The sequence below is a fragment of the Elephantulus edwardii genome, unplaced genomic scaffold (assembly GCF_000299155.1).
Source record: "Elephantulus edwardii isolate Elephantulus edwardi_28Jun2011 unplaced genomic scaffold, EleEdw1.0 scaffold00001, whole genome shotgun sequence".
In the NCBI taxonomy this organism is placed as follows: domain Eukaryota; kingdom Metazoa; phylum Chordata; class Mammalia; order Macroscelidea; family Macroscelididae; genus Elephantulus; species Elephantulus edwardii.
The window spans coordinates 15,945,782-15,963,056 of NW_006399751.1; the positions used below are offsets into that span (position 1 = coordinate 15,945,782).

At 38.2% G+C, this 17,275-nt stretch overlaps 1 protein-coding gene across 1 annotated transcript in view; it reads left to right on the plus strand.

The window, feature by feature from the left end:
- Positions 1-1,524: 1,524 nt before the first annotated feature.
- The window catches only part of HECW2 (HECT, C2 and WW domain containing E3 ubiquitin protein ligase 2), a 328,392-nt gene continuing 312,641 nt past the window's right edge, over positions 1,525-17,275 (plus strand). The window contains exon 1 of the mRNA XM_006878743.1: positions 1,525-1,856. Coding sequence (XP_006878805.1) covers positions 1,565-1,856 — 292 coding nt within the window. The 5' untranslated portion in view covers positions 1,525-1,564. The remainder of the gene's footprint in view (positions 1,857-17,275) is intronic.

Consider the following 17,275-nt stretch of genomic DNA (forward strand, 5'->3'; position numbering starts at 1 on the left):
TCCTGAAATAAACACGATGGATGCAAATTCCTTTCTCTGTGAAGCTTATTTTGTTGAAGGTGTTAGACAATAATCAAATAATATGTGTTAAATCTGATTCTAATAAATGCTTTTTTTTAAAAATTTTATTTCTTCTTTTAAATAATATTTTTATTTTCTACTGGTTTACTTAGGAAGTTTGTATGCATTGTTTTTCACACTGGCTCTTTCACCTTTCCTTTAACTTCCTCCACCCATCAAATTAAGTGACCCTATGATTAAGCACCCCCCTCCCTGCCTATCCTCACCCATCTGCTCTACCCGCCCCGACTACAGCACGCAGAAGCAATGATCTTGTAAATTACTACCTAACTTGGAAAGGTCTGGAGAGCATTATGTTAAGTGAACTAACTCGGTCGCATAAGGACAAATACTGTATAAGACCATTATTATAAATGTGGTTTAAAAAAAGAATAGCAGGAAAGGAGTCCTGGAGAATGCCTGGGGAGGGCTGTTTTAAATTGATATGGCCATCAGATTTCAGTGAGAAAGTGATATTTGAGCAGGCTCCTAAAATGATATTAGCGAATTATATAATCTTAGCTAAGGAAATAAAGCAGGTCAATTTGTATTCACAATGATTTGTGTGTAAACCACAGTAACAACACCACTACAAATAAGGTGCTATCAACCTTGACTCATGATAATTCTTCATGTATCAGAGTAGAAGAGTGTTCTATAGGGTTTTCACTGGCTAATTAAAAAAAAAAATAGAGTACCTAGCCTTTTCTGCTTAACTGATTTTAGACAAACTTGAACTTCGAACCTTTTGGTTAGAAGCTGACAGTTTGCATCGGCAAGGACAGCTAGATGTAGAAGATATGTGTGTGTTTTGTGGATGTACATATATATATATTGATGTGTAATATATGTGTAGGGATCTCTGGTGGCCTAGTGGCAAGAAGCTGCACTGCAATCCTGAAGGCAGGCAATTCAATGCACCTGCTGTTCCTCAGGAGAAAGATGGGCAGTCTCCTCCCACGTGATTAGCTGCCGCTGAAAAACAACTGGAGGATCAGCTAGGGGTCAGTTCTGACTCGATGGTACACAACACCACCACAAAAAGATGTGTGTATGTAAAATTTTTCTGTCTTGCTGCTTTAAAAATTTATTTGCAAAAGGAGATAAATACAAGTATTATAAGGAAAGAAAGAGGATGCCATTTCTGAAGGTGGGGTGTTCGGGCAAGGATAGATCTTCAGGGATGGCAGACAAACTCCCTTCTCCTCAATTGCCAGGAGGAAGCTGTTTTGCATGAAATCAGTGGTCACAGTGGTGTGATAGCCTTTGCCCTGCTGTAACCTCAGTCTATAGAAATTGTTTCTGACCTCATCTGTTGTCAGTAAAATAATAGGTTTTATTTTGACAGCAGAAGATTATTGTGGGATCAGGCTTTAATAAACAGTCCTCAGGCTTTGTGTCTGGGAAGCTTAAACCCACCTCCTCACATCGCGGCACTAATGCCTCGTGCTTGGCTCTCTCTCTTGCAGCTTTGTAGGAAGCCAGTCTTAGAGAGGAAGACAGGATGGCCAGCTCAGCCCGGGAGCATCTCCTCTTTGTGCGGCGGCGAAATCCTCAGATGCGATACACATTGAGCCCTGAGAATCTCCAGAGCCTCGCCGCCCAGAGCTCCATGCCAGAGAACATGGCCCTCCAGCGGGCCAATAGTGACACTGACCTTGTGACTTCCGAGAGCCGCTCCAGCTTGACGGCCAGCATGTATGAGTACACGCTGGGGCAAGCCCAGAACCTCATCATCTTCTGGGACATCAAGGAGGAGGTGGACCCCAGTGATTGGATTGGACTCTATCATATAGGTGAGTCAAAGAAAGTGGATTTGAGTGTGGCTTAGAGCATGCCATTTCACTCTGATATGGTCCTAGTCTGTATTCTTTCCCACCTGGATATGGGTGTAGGGTGGGAATCGTACCTGTACTAGAAGATTCTGGGAAGTTTTCTTTCTTTTGAGGGAAAGGAGTCAACAGTTCTCAGTAACTTTGCTTATGTGAATTTTATGGTTACATCTCTACCAAATTAAACGTCAGATGCCTCAAATTTTAAGTATTTTCTTTCAAAACTGCCAGTTGCTCTTCCTGAACAGTCTCATTTTGGAAAGAGGTGGCTGTTAACATTGATGAACATGTTTAAACTGTGTGAAAAAGATGTTTAGATTTGCATAATTGTTAGGAATATGTTCTGAGCCTTTAAAGAGCAGACTTTCATTAATAGAATATGAAGTCTAAGTTTTCCTTTTACTTCAAAATTCCTGGATCTATCCTAGATCAATTGAGTGATGAAAGTGCCATATTCTGAAAAATGAGTTCAACATGAGTTGTCATTTCTTTTAATAAAGCAGCTCCATTTCTTTGTAGCTAATTTGCATCGGTTATTCAAATATCTAAAGCAATATTCAGGACGAAGATGTTTGCCAAACTCAGAACTTCTTTCATTGCCACAGTCTTCAAAACAACATGGAACAAAACAGACACATAGACCAATGGAGTGAAATTGAAAACCCAGAAATCAGTCTATCCTTTTATGGACTTGATTTTGTCAGAGATGACAAAGATGGCACAGGATAGAAAGGGTTCAAGTCGGTTGTTCATAGGGTCATTAAGAGTTGTACTTGACTTGATGGCACCTAACAACATCCATGAACAACTGATTTTCAAAATAGAGAAGAGACAGTCTCTCCAATGAAAGATATTGGCCAAGCTAGATATTAATCTGAAGAAAAATGAAACAGGATTTGTATATCAAATCATACACAAAAAAAGTAGCTAAAAAGTGATCAGACATTATTGTCATGGTAAGAGTCCAGAACAAAGGCTGCTTAGTGGTGTGGACTTGGGGGGAGGGATTGTATAACAATGAAAGAATTTTTCTTTTACTTTTCAAAGAGAAGAGCAAACTGTAGGGGAGGAGTGGGAAGGGAGAAAAGTGCAACAATGAATGAATAGAAATTAGAAGTCTCTGTACATTTTCATTAAAATTAATAATAATAAAAATTTTTAAAAAGTGGTCAAAGACCTAGATGTTAAAGCTAAAACTATAAAGTTCCTGGAAGCTAGCACAGGGACAAAAGTTAAGGGTCTGAGGTTATGCATAAATAGACTATCAAATACAATTAAAAATACATGAACATCAGAAGAAAAACTATATGACAGCTAGAGCCTAAAACTGAAACTGCCTATAAATGAAAAACCCAAACTCATCAGTGGATTTTACCCAAAGAACCTAGACTAGGGGAAAGGTTTTTTTTTGTAATGGCATAATCTGATGAGAATTTAACCTCTGAATTATATAGAAAACTTGAATAACTGACAAATAATACAAGAATGGGCAAAGGACATGAACACAGTGATGCCACGTCTAGTGTTACCCAGTTTGTTAACTAACCCCCTACATACCTTCCCCCGCCCTGCCCCGCCCATGGATCTCTTCCCATAACAGATCATATGAGATCTTTAATAATAATTTATTATCAATTTTGACCATAGAATATGAATACTAAGAACAAGACTGTTTCATAAAATCTTTTTCAGTGGTTTATATCATTAGTTATATTGTAAGTATCTGGGTGAAAACCTTTTACTATTTTCTTCTTTTCCTTTAATTAATACTTTATCCCCCAAGAAATTATTGATTCTGCTTCACAAATGCTAATTACCAAAATATTGTAGCTGAAACCCGAACAGTTTAACAGATTCAGCAACAGTAATTACACCAACAGCCATGAAAACCAAAGCAATCGCTTTTTTCATGTGCAGATGAAACCGTATGATTCGGAGTAACAGTTTTGTTGACAATGCATTAAAAGTTTCAAGAAAACAAATTAGCATAGAGTTTTTACCTTTAAGTATATTGGTACATATAAGTTGGGGTTATGAAAAATGCTGTTGTTGTTACAAGTATCTACAGGAATATTTTTATAAAAAGAATACTTTTTGTTGAAACACCACAGTGCGGTTTTATGGACAGTAATTTTGGTGTTGGTTGCTCTGATAGTGTCAGCTGGTGAGGCCCACACTCCTCCTCACCCCCCTTGGTATGTCACTGCATGAGCAGAGGCTTCACCCAAGGAGACGTTGTGGCAGGTAACAAACACATGAAGTGATTCTTACGATCATTAGCAGTCAAAGAGATACAACATTACAACTGCAATGAGAGATCATTTTGCTCCTGCAAATATGTTCCTGAGCAAAGAAACAGAAAATAAATGTTATCAAGGTCGTGGAATGATTGGCATTTTTATACATACTGGCAGGATTGTAAAATGCTTTAGAGCGTCCTCAAAAACCTAGAAGTATACAAACTTTAATAGTCCCGGATTTTTAATCTGAGTTGAATATCCTAGAGATACAACTGCCCTGAATATACATATATACATTCATGTCATTGCCACATTATTAATAATAACAGAAAGATGGAAACAAACTACTGCCCATCAACAGATGACTAACTGAAAAAAAATAGGTATACATATATACAGGGGAATATCAAACAATCAAGGATAATGATGAGTCTGTAAAACATACCATTGATGAACCTGGGGGATATTACGCGTGCTTACCTATTCTTGACCCTTTATAAAAGCATGGTCATGTAATATTTTTCCCCTTGTGTCTTATTTTTTTCATTCAGTAAAATATGCCTCCAGATTCATCAATACTATGTTTTATAAACTTATCATTATTATTTGCATAGTTGATAGAACACAAAGACTTCTCTTTGTTGCCAGCCAAGATCCATCGTACATCAGCAGTGATATCCCTAGTGTCGCAGCTTTTATTTCTGTTTTTATGTACTGTTGTAGTCATTTTTGGTTAATCCTCATGATTTTGCTTGCATGTGATATTAGTGATACTGTTCAATAATTTCCACATTCTTTCGGATCTTCTTTTTTGAGAATGGGAATAAATATGTATCTTTTCCAGTCACTTGGCCAGTTAGCTGTCCTCCACATTTCTTGGCACAGCCTGGTGAGTACATCTGGGGTTGCATCAGTTTTTGAAATATGTCAATTGGTATTTCTGGTCTAGCCCTTTTCTTAAATAATCTTCAGAATTATTTTGCTTGCATGTGAAATTGTTCAATAATTTCTACATTCTTTTGGAGTATCTTTTTTTGAGAATGGGAGTAAATATTGATCTCTCCCAGTTAACTGTCTTCCAGATTTCTTGGCACAGCCCGGTGAGTGCATCTGGGGCTGCTCCAGTTTGTTGAAATATGTCACTTGGTATTCCATCAATTTCTGGGTCCTTATTTTTTGCCAATTCTTTCAGATCAGCTTGAACTACCTCTTTTATTACCATTAGTTCTTGATCACATGCTATTTCCTGAAAAACAAAACAAAACAAAACAAGTGACTCATATTTCTTCTTGTGATGCTTCCTGGCTCACTCAATAAATATTTTGCCCATAGAATCTTTGAGTACTGTAACTTACTTGAGGCTTGAGTTTATTCTTCAGTTCCTTTGACTTGAGAAATGGCAAGCGAGTTTTTTTCCTTTTGATGGAATGAATATTAGTAACTTGGGAATATTAAGTGATGTGCCTGGACACTATTAAATGAAATAGGTGGTATGACTTATTTGGAAGAGATCTTAAAAGAGAAAATGCAAGATTACTACAGAGAAAAGTATCTCAGGGTCTAAGTTAAGTCATCAGTTTAAAGCTGAGACCGAACTGTCTTGGAAGAAATACAGCCAGAGTGCTCTTTGGAGGCGAGGGAAGAAGGGCCAGTTGTGAGAGTGACATCATGCTTGCTGAAGTAGTTGTTGTGAAAGTACAGGGTCAGCAACAAAGAGAAAGTCTCCAAAGAAGGGGTGCATTGACATAGATAATGCCGCTGGGCCAAAGTATAGCATCACATGGAAGGATGGCATGGGATCTGCCCGTCTTTCATTCTGTTTTACGTAGTGTCAGCTAGGAGTCAGCGCCAGCTAACGCGAATGTACTTCTGAACAACAGAACTTCCAAACAACAGTGGCTAAGTAGGAATATGCAGAAGGAGCGCTTTCGTCTTTTTATTAGGTACCCTTGAGTTGGAACCAACCTGTGGCTGACCCTCCAGCAGATTTTCAGAGGCAGTAAATCACATGAGAGGAGACTGTCCCTCTTCCTTTCACGGAGCAGCTGGTGGGTTCAAATTGCGTTCCAGTGGAGTGGCAGTGCCACTCCTGCCCACTACGCCACCAGAGCTGTCCTGGGTTCTGTAAAAGAGATGTATTGAGAATCTTGGGTTTCATCACCACAGCGGGCATGTCAGGAAAGGCTTCAGCTATTTGTACTTCTTGTTAGGAAGCGGGCCACTCCTCTTCAATTGTGTCCTGAGAAGCCAGACTGTTTCCTAGCAACTTCTCGTTTTATTTATGGAACAGAGAGACAGTCTCTATAGAAATACATCCCACAGGGAAAGGGTTTCGGTGGAACCTGGAGCTGGTGAGATGTGGCTTATTGGCACATTCAACATCTTGATTGTGTTTCTCTTGGCTTATACTCTTTTCCCCTTTAGAAGTGTGAGTTTTGTTTTTGTTTGGTTAATTGTTAATGATGTTTTTCATACTGTGTAATGCACTCCCGATGACTCTTAGCTTTGCTAATCTGGAGTGAAATGAAATCCTTCTGGATCAGAAAAATAATTTTTTCTTTAGGCATTTTAGGCAGTAGATAGGCCCGAATAGAACTAGGTGGCCCAAGATGAAGGCATTTGGATATTAACCAAAAGGTCAGCAGATCAAATCTACTAGCTGCCCAATGGGAAAAACATATGGCAGTCTGCTTTTGTGAAGATTTACAGCTTTGGAACTCCTGTGGCACAGTTTCACTCTATCCTGTGGGATTGTTTTGAGCCAGAATCAGCTTGATGACAGTAGATTTGTTTTGGTTTATGGGGAACCAAGAAGTAGCCATAATGGTACAGTGGTTAGAGTGCTTGACTTCTAAGTAAAAGATTGACAGTGTGAACTTACCAACTATCCCACAGGAGAAATGTGATGGTTTGCTTCCATAAGGATTTACAGCTCTAGGGACCTCATGGAGTGGTTCTTCTCCATTCTGTAGAATTGCTTTGAGTCAGAATTACTTGATAGCAGCAGATTCAGGTATTGAGACTATAAAGGGGAAAATGTTGACAATATCAAAGTTTTGTTTAGAGAAACTGAATTATCAGTGTTACTGTTGTTGTTGTAGAGGGTTAGAGGGTTTTGCAGTTTTTGCCCATCCTTTTCCCGTAGAGCAGCTGGTGGATTCGAAGGGCATGCCTTCAGGATTGCAGCACAGCTTCTTGCCACTGGACCACCAGAGCTCCCAGAGCATCAATATAGTCCTCAAACTTGATGCTTTAATTGTGTTTTCCCTCCAGAAAGTCTCACACACTCTCAGATTTTTCAGAGATGATAGCAATATAATTTTTGCACTAAACAGGACACATGAAGTATTGTCGGTGTGATAATTGTCTCTGACCCACAGACCCCCAAATTTCACTAGTTAATGCCTTGCAGATGGTTTTTGGAAATCATGAGGTTTATAATTTATTGGTGGTCTCCAAATCTTCCCAAATTAGAATAACCCCTCACAAATTTAGCAGGCCTATGCCTTGTTGCATCTTTAAGACTCGAAAGGAAAAGAACGTAGGTGCTTTTCTTCTGCAAAAACACTCAGTGCTCAAGGCAGCTTTCTGTGAAAACTCAAATGGAAACCATTTAAACAGGAGGCAGAGCATGTTAAATTTGTTTTAGGCTCACGATTTAAGTCTTAACATTGGGTTTCGTGACTATTATTTTGGCCTATTGCAAAAAACACTTCATCAAAAGTCTTAATTTTCCGTTTCTCATTTACAGGCATTTTCAGGCTCTTGAATAGAACAGAAACACACATATTCTAACAAACTTGGAGTTTATATTATACTTCATACCAGTGCTACTCTAAGTCCTGGTCTGTGAATTGTTTGTTATTAATCTGTGACTATATAAGGAATATAAATTTGTGTGCTGCTTCTTGCATTGAGTACATCTTGCTAGGAACCCCCCCCTTTTTGTTCAATAATTCATTTATTGAGGTAGGTGCAAGTTTCTCATTGCATCATAACAAATGATGTATTTGTTTGTACCACTCTGAGCATGTTCAAGATAATTTTTTAGAAGATGAACAGCAGAACTATTGTATTTTATAGTCAGAGATCTAAGCTGGTAAGATCAATGGTAAGAAGCTGCTCTGCAATCCAAATGGTTCATGGTTCGAATCTACCAGCTGCTCTGTGGGAGAAGGATGGGCAGTCTTTCTCAGTGCTGTTTACTGCCCCTGAAAACGCACTGGAAGCTTAACAATTGGTCACTTCTGAAGTGATGGTACATACAGCAATGATAAATTTAGGAACCCTGGTAGCATAGTGTTCAACATACGTGGCTACTAACCCAAAGATCTACAGTTCAAATCCAGCATTGTCTCTACAGGAGAAAGATGGGCAGTCTCCTTGTAAAAAAGATGTACAGCTTCAGAAACCCAGGTGAGGGTCATCATGAGTCAGATTTGATCACGTTGGATTTTTGGCTTTATGATTAATATGAAAGTTTTAAATTTACTTTTCATAAGTAAGAAAATAAGCAAATAGTGAAGCTTTCCTGTTTATTGAACAAAAGAGTCAGGGATGAAACTTGTTTCAATTCAAGTCTTTTTTTCATGTTGATAAGAAATGTAGGCTCATGTCTTCTAGCGTATAGGGGTTTGTTCACCACCATATTAATTTTTTCAATATTAAATTTAACGTGACTAATTAATTTGTCTTACACTTTTCCTTGGTGTTTTTTTAAATAATATTGAACTCATACATATTCATCCTTTTGTATCCTATTTCACTCAGCATATGTGGATTTTTGAGAATTTTTCCTTATTCATCAATGTTGTATAGTGTCCCAGTGTATGAAAAACATTTAAAGCATATGACTAAAACAGATAAAATTGTTATCTCCATAGGTCATGTTCTAGTGGGTAATAAAAATTGTGTTATATTTTTCCAGTATGCATTAACTATCAAGAAATAGCTTGTTTATGAACCACCTGAGACCCTCACATGCATTGCATTTTGAGAAACAAGAGTCATCCAGTGGTTAAGAACACAGGCTCCGGTGTCAGATCAGGAACTTCAAGTCCACATCCCAGCTGAGGAACTGACTAGAGGAAAGTTACTTAATCATTCTAAATTTCATTTTCCTTAGTGGTAGAAAATGAATCACAAAAATGTCTGCATCATGAGAATTAAATGAGGAAAGCCTTCTAAAGGCACCTGGCACCTTCTACAGGTTTTGCTGATAGTAAACTGGTTGTTATTTTTACTGCTATTAATAATAATAAAAAATCCTTTTACTGCTATTCTAAACCTCCAACACAGCCACTGAATAAATCCACAAGAAGGGATTTTCAGATTGAAGTGACACACTAGGCCTTTCTGCCTATAGAACATAAAATCTCCTTTGAAACATAGCTTTAGCAATTGCATAAAGCACTTAAATTATGAATACTAAATAAGATGACATTTTAATTTGAGTATTAAATAGGCTTTAAATCCACATGCTAATGTGATGGGAAAGCTACTTTTTTAAAATCTGAAATTCTATTACATGGAACAAAGAATTAATGAATTAGGTATTTAGTTTCCAGAATAACTATGAAATACAAGAGCATTCTTAAGCTCTTTTGAATGATTATTGTTAAAGAAAAGTTACGTTAGATTATGTCTTTAAATTCTTAAAACACTCTTAGACTTTGAACATGAAGCTGATTTTTGGAAGATTTTAACTCAGAATTACTCTTTGGTACTGAGTTGTGTTAGGAAAGTCAGAGTACGCTGCTTTGGTGTTAGGATATCAGATTAGGGAGCTCTCATAGCCTTGTTGGAAGGGACTTGGGTCATCACTCCAAAGGTTGGAATTTGATCCACCCATTGCTCTTCAGGATAAAGTTGAGCCCTTTCTTCTCATATGATTTGTTAACCTCTGAAAATCCACTAAAGAGTCAGTTATGAGTCAGTTCCAACTTAATGGGAATAAATTGAGTTGGATTAACTAACCTATAATCTCTAGTGGATTATCAAAACAAAATATTATTGGTAATGTTGTATATTGGTAATTTTGTATGTCCAGCATTGGTTGGCAGGACTGAATTTGTACTGTTATTTAGAAACTCACCAGCTAATTACCTCTTTTCTATTCGCAGTATTGGTATTAAAGACCCAATCATCTTGTAATTACACCACTGGAATATCTGGCCTCTGGTCAAGTCAGGCAAGGAGAGAGCCAGAGGCACATACTGATTTTTAAATTCTTGGTTCCAAATGATCATAGTTAATTTCTGCTCAGAGCCCGTTGTCAAACTATATCCTAAAGGTATGCCTGGTCCAGGCCATGGACTTCTCATTTGCTTCCTATACATTTGAGAGCTGGACAATGAATAAGAATGACAGAAGAAGAATGCATGCCTTTGAGTTATGGCGCTGGACAAGAGTATTGAACATATGCCAAGAAAACAAACTGGTCTGTCTTGGAGAGGCTGATACCAGGTTGCTCATTGGAGGCAAGTAATTTGAATCTACATCTGACATACTTTGGGCATGTTGCGAGGAGGGACCAGTCCTTGGAGAAGGACGTCATGCTCGCAAGAGTGGAGGGGCAGCACAGGAGAGGAAGATCCTGGTTGAGATGTATTGACACAGTGACTGGGGCAGTGAAGGCAGGCGTGTCAGAGATGGTGAGGATGAGTCAGGAGACAGCAAGATTCACAACTATTGTTCGTAGGGTTGCAGTGAGTTGTCGTTGACTTGAGGGTACATGACAATTACAGCTGAAGTCATAATGTAAGGGAACTAGGAAATGAGGTGGAGGTGTTGGCTATTCCATGAGTAGTTAATGTCTCTGCTATCATAGACATATTTTGCCAACAACTTTTGAGGGTCTCAAACTTTTTTCAAATTCTAAAACTTTCACTGAACAAATAAACAGAATACAATTTCCCGATTTTAAGCCATGCAGGATTCTCTTGTTGGTTTGCCACGGGCATCAATTCAACTCCAACTCATAGCCACCCTGTCAGAATAGAATTGTCTGTAGAGCTTCCAAATCTGTGAGATGACAGAAATCAACTGCCCCATGTTTCTTTTTTTTTTAATTTTATTTTATTTCATACTGGTTTACATACGTTTACATAAAGTTGATATATGATGTTCGCTCCTTGACAGTTTCTGACTCGTAGGAAAAAGAGCAGATGGCAAAGTCGGAAAGTTTTATCCATAAAGGGGACCCCGCCAAAAAACACCATACACCTATTCAAAATAGTTATGAGACACTTTCTTGTATTTTAGATAGGTTTGAAAAAAATAATCTACAGCTCAGCATGTGAAGCTTTAGTAAATTTTATCCTCAGTATGTTGTTGGAAGCTGTGCTTGCCAAATGATGCACTGAAGCCAGAACTTAATAATTTTGAAGGTTGTTGTTGTGTACTGTAGAGTCAAGACCAACCCATAGCTGACCCTTCGACAGTTAATCACACGGGAGGAGATTATTTGTCTTTTTCCTTTGGAGCAGCTTATGGATTTGAACTGTGTGCCTTTGGGATTGCACCGTTGCTTCTTACCACTAGGCCACTAGAGCTTTTTGTATGTGATACTAGAAAGTGTTCTTTCCTATGTCACCTTGTCTTAAAGAAGGCTTACCTGTATACTGAAGTTTCCCAATACTAAATAGTTGTAGAGAGTTGCAAAAATGGTGATCTATTGGGATTTGTGGAAGTTATCAAACAATATCATGATAGACAGTGAAGAGATTGAGACTGTTAACAGCTTCAGTTTGCTTGGTTCCACAATCAGAACCCTTACTACCAGTAGCCAGGAAATCAAAAGATGAATTGCATTGGGAAAGTCTGCTGTCAGGGACCTCTCCAAAGTACTGAAGAGCACAATGTCAGTTTGGAGACTTAGGTGCACCTGATCCAGGCTATGGTCTTCGCAGTTATTTGCTATGTATCAGAAAGCTGGACAATGACTAGGGATGACAAAAGGAGAATTGATGCCTTTGTGCTGTGGTGCTGGAGAAGAGTGTTGAATATATCATGGACTGCTAGGAGAACAAAAAGGTTCATCCTAGAGAAGGTGAAACCAGACTGCTCCTTGGAGACAAGGATTCTGAAGCTTTTTCCGACCTACTTCAGGCATGGTACAAGGAGGAACCAGTCCTGGGAGAGGGACATCATGCTTGGTAGGGTGGAGGGAGAGCGCAAGAAAGGAAGACTCTAGACGAGATGGGATGATTCAATTACTTGGGTGATGGGAGTAGGTGTGTCAGAGATGATTAGTTTGGCACAGGAGAGAGCAGGGTTCAGGTTGTTGTACATAGATAGGGTCACTATGAGTTACAGGTGACTTGATGACATATAACATAACAGCAACATCATTAATATCACATGCAAGTAATATTTTGTTTAAGATTATTTAAAAATAGCTAGAACAATCCACTGACAAGGAACTGCCAGAAATTGAAGCTGGATTCAGAACAGGCCTCAGTATGAGGGGTACCATTGCTGATGTCAGATGAAACATGGCTGGAAGCAGAGAATACTGGAAGGGTGTTTATTTTTGTTTTATTGACTACACAAAGGAATTTGACTGTGTGAGTCAAAACACATTATGGCTAACTTTGAGAAGAATGGGAATCCCAGACACTTCATTGTGCTCACACAAAACCTAGGGGGGAAAACCCCCCAAAAACACCCCCCAAACAGAAAAGCCCTTATACCAAACACGTAGACCAACAGAGCAAGGGGACATTGCATGGTTTAAAATCAAGAAAGGTGTGTATCAGGTATTTAAATGCTGTCTTCTTTACCCCAATTCCACCCCAGTCTAACCTTTCTATTCTTCCTCATTCTGTTTGCTTGAAGGGTAAGCATTCCAATCCTATTCTATTATTGACTGTCTTTGAAGTTTTGGCACATGCAGTTTTACTAAAAAGACAACATTGAGCCAGTGTCCTTGAACATATCCTTGACTGTCCAAGGATCTTGGAACATTTGTATTCTACTCACTTCTTTTCCAGGCTTCTTTTTTTTGTTAGCATCATTCAGTTCTAATAATTTTCACTTTTCTCCTTCCACATTTACTACTATGATTACTACTACTTTTTATTGCTGTTGAGTTGGAACTGACTCATACCTGATCCTGCGGCCGGTTTTTAGAAGCTGTAAATTGCACAGGAGGAGATTGCCTGCCTTTCTCCTGTGGAACAGCTGAGGGATTCAAACAACTAAGGACGTTACCTTTAGGTCGGCAGTGCAACTCCCTATGGGCTTCATCACCTTAGCTTCTTCAGATTAGACATTTTATTTATTACTATTATTTTTTTTTTCAGTCAAGGCTTGCTGTAGTTATCTGTTCTATGTAACAATTATAAAACTTAGTGGTTTACAAGCATGATTTTTTTTATCATTTTAGGATGAGAAGTCACTTACCTGAATAAGCACGAGTGTACACTGAGTGTGACTTTCTCCTTTTCTCTTTCTCTCTTTTGTGTGCTCTCTCTCTCTCCAACACAAAACTTCCCTTATAATAAATAAGTGGGAGCCAGTTGTTCTCGTTGCATACTGTGGAGTCGGAACTGACCCATAGTGACCCTCCAGCAGGTTTACAGAGGCAGTTAATCACGTGGGAGGAGATTGCCCATCCTTCTGAGGAGCAGCTGGTGACCTCAAACTGAGTGCCTTTGGGACTGCAGTGCAGCTTCTTGCCACTAGGCCACCAGAGCTCATTGAACCTCAGGTCTTTTTGTAGGAGATGATTTCAAGTTTCATATGTGCCCAGAATTCTCCTTTTCTTCCAGTTTTCCTCTTAATGGGCAGTCACATGTTCTTTATTTTGCCCCACCTGTTTTTGTCTTTATTTATAGAGGCATGTTTTTAAACTATTCTGACTGCCAATCTTTCAGTTATAGTGAAGTTATGAAAACTGTCAAAACCATTATATTTCCTTCCTTCAATTTTTCCCCATAATCTGCCCGACATTATCGCTGGGTAAATAGAGTCTCAGTTCACAAGGATGCACACTTCACAGGGTTTGTAGGAATTGTGTGAGCAGCTCACATTTTTAATCTGTTTAAAATTGTGGGGATGGGAATGTTAGAATTTCATTTAATGATGCCAGTAAAGAATTCTTACTCCAGGCACTCATGGCTTTATCTTTTGTGCTTATTTTTTTTTTAAATTATGAATTGCAAAACTCTTAATATATGCTTGAGAGAGCCTGAAGTTTCATTTTCATGCTTTGAAATTTATAAAACAAATGAAAAGGCTTATATTTTTCAGTTTATCATATTTCTAAAAATCATTATCACAGCTATGCTAATATATAGGAAAATTACACTTTAATTTCCAACAATTTTTTAATCTAGGTTTAATTAGATGCACGCATTAACCCCAGCATCAGGTAATAGAGCATCTAGGAAGATTGCTTTTGGAGTGAGTGTTTGAGAATTCTGGATTCAAAATTTGACTTTGCAATATTGCACTTAGAAGAATGTTTAACTTTAAGCCTCAGTTTCTTTGTATACAAAATAATACCAACCTTTCAACAATAGTTATAGAACAAGGTTAAGGTCTTTTGTTTATAGGGTTGGTACTAGATGACACTTAACAACAATAACAACAACAACAACAACAACAACAATAACAACATATAGAGCCAAGCTCTTGTCTTCACTATGGAGTTGGATGAAGCTGCTGGACTCTGTAAATTGGTGCTCTTGTTGGTTGAGGATCTGTGGGGATTATTTGGATGTTTTTATTTAAGCCTCTTGTTTAGAGTCAACAAGACCTCCTGGAGGGCCTTTATTTTTGTCAGTCTTGACAATTTTCTTTGCTGAAGTAATCTGGGTTTGCTGTGACACTGAACCTTGTGTCATTGGAGTCTCAAATGTCATAATGAAACAACCGTGCCATATGTGTGCCAAAACCCATAATGGCTACCTATCATGGGCAATGCAGCTGGAGGTCTCAGGCTGATTCAGGTTTGGAAGCAGGAGTGGCATCTACTTCCTAAACCACATGCCTCTGCAAACTCTATTCACTTGGAGAAATGATGATAGTTAAAGAGAGGCTTCATGGCTTTTGTTCTTAGGGTTGCTGAGTGCTTGACTCACTGGCAATCAACAGCAACACAAACAACAGCAATAACATCTGTAACATGTATAGATGGATAGAGATTGCGGTGCAGATAGCCAGCACACAATATCCTAGACATTTGTTCAGGATCTAGTATTTGTCTGCCTCTAGGCAATAAGTTATATAAATGAGTTAGCTGACAGTTTAGTGGGGAGGGACGTAATTAGGAAGGAAATAATCATAATGCAGTGTAATAGGAACAGTAATAAAGAGCATGGTAAGGGGTGATTTAATGCCAGAGATCAGTTTGGAGGAATGGGCATGACAAGACTTTACCAAGAAGGTGGTATTTCATTGTACTTTGAAAGAAGATTTTTTTTCTGGTCTTCACACAAGACAAGTCATAGCAGGAGGCAGGAATAGATGCATTCACCAGTTCTCCTTCTGAAGGCCTTCTAAATGCTCTGCCTGAGGACTCTTCCTCTTGTCTCTGTGCCCATTCTGTTTGGCAGACCTTTTGCCAGTGTGCTTTTTTAAAAAGCTGTACACTGTGATATATATCTGCCTCCTAGGCCACCAGGCTATTTTTCCGATACTTCAGTTTTGTCCATCCCCCCCCCCATAATTCTCTCACTATACTGTAACTTGTCTCTTTTCATATTTGTTTATTTGTACTCTCTATCTTTGTGCTCATCCAGTTGTTTTTTGTGTACTTTCGATCATTCTCTGTCATTCAGGTGGTATCTTGAGTACTTTGGGCCACTTGGTATTTATGCCACTTGCTCAAAATTATTAATTTCAGTAAGAGGAGATTTTGTTGTTGTTCAGTACCATCGATTCAAGTACAACTTATGGCCACCCTGTGAACCAAAGAATATTTGCAATATAAAAGTAAATATTTATTGAAGATGATTCCATATTATATATTTTTTAACAATGTTACTGAACTGAGTCTTTTTTGTCATACTGCCATTTATTTATTTGTTAAACAATGTAAAGAAACTTCTCTGTGAAAAGTATTTGAAAGAATGTTTCAATTATATGTTTTTAAGATCATTTAATGTTTAGGTCATCTCTATTTTAATGAATCTCATGTTTTAGCGTTTCACTCCTGTTTCCTTACCTATGGAATCCATTTTCAATATAAAAAGAACTCTTTTCAATGGAAAAGGATATCATCTGTGGAACTGTGGAGGGTCATCAAAAGAGATGAAGAATCCTGTCAAGAAGGATTGACACTCTGACTGCAGCAGTGGGCTTAAGTTTGCCGGAGATAGTGAGGATGGCACAGGATAGGACAGGGTTCAGGTCTTTTGTTCATAGGATTGCAGTGTGTCGGACTGGACTAGATGGCACCTGACAGCAACAACTAGCAGTACATTGAAATTCTTTGGTGGTCCAGCAGCATTGTGGGTAGGGAGTTGTGCTGCTAACCCACAGACGGGGCACCTCTGACAGTTTGAATCCATCAGCAGCTCCTGTAGAGGAATGTGGGCAGTTCTTCTGCATGATTTACAGCCTCAGAAAACCCTCTGAAGGATCAGCTATGAGTTGGTTCTGACTTGATGTCAATGAGAGTTGAGAATACGTTTAAGTGGAAAGGCATTCATTCCCTGGATTTAGTGCAATTATAGCTTTATTTTTGAGATTTTTCCATGTACTTTCTTTTTTCTTGTTTACAAAAATATGCATTTACTGCTCTTAAGTCAACATAAGTATTTTTCTGAAATGTACAATCTCACTTGCCATAAAGATTATCTGAAATGTTTTAGACATCCTCAAATATGTGTACATGTATGTACACTGTGACTATAATATCCCTAAAACAAATAGGTACCACTATAACAGTTTTATGGGTCAAAAAAATCACCATTCCTTTGTCCTTTAAAAAGAAATATTTTTGTACTATGTTTTAGGAGTCAGAGCACTAACCTATAACATTTGAAGCTCAAAAAAATCTAGAAAACCCTTGAAATTTCCAATACAATCCTACAAATTTATTATGTACCTTTTAAAATCATCCAAATAGCTAAGATGGGTTTTTCTAAAAACGTGTAAAATGGTAGCATATTTTATGTTATAATAAAATAGTTC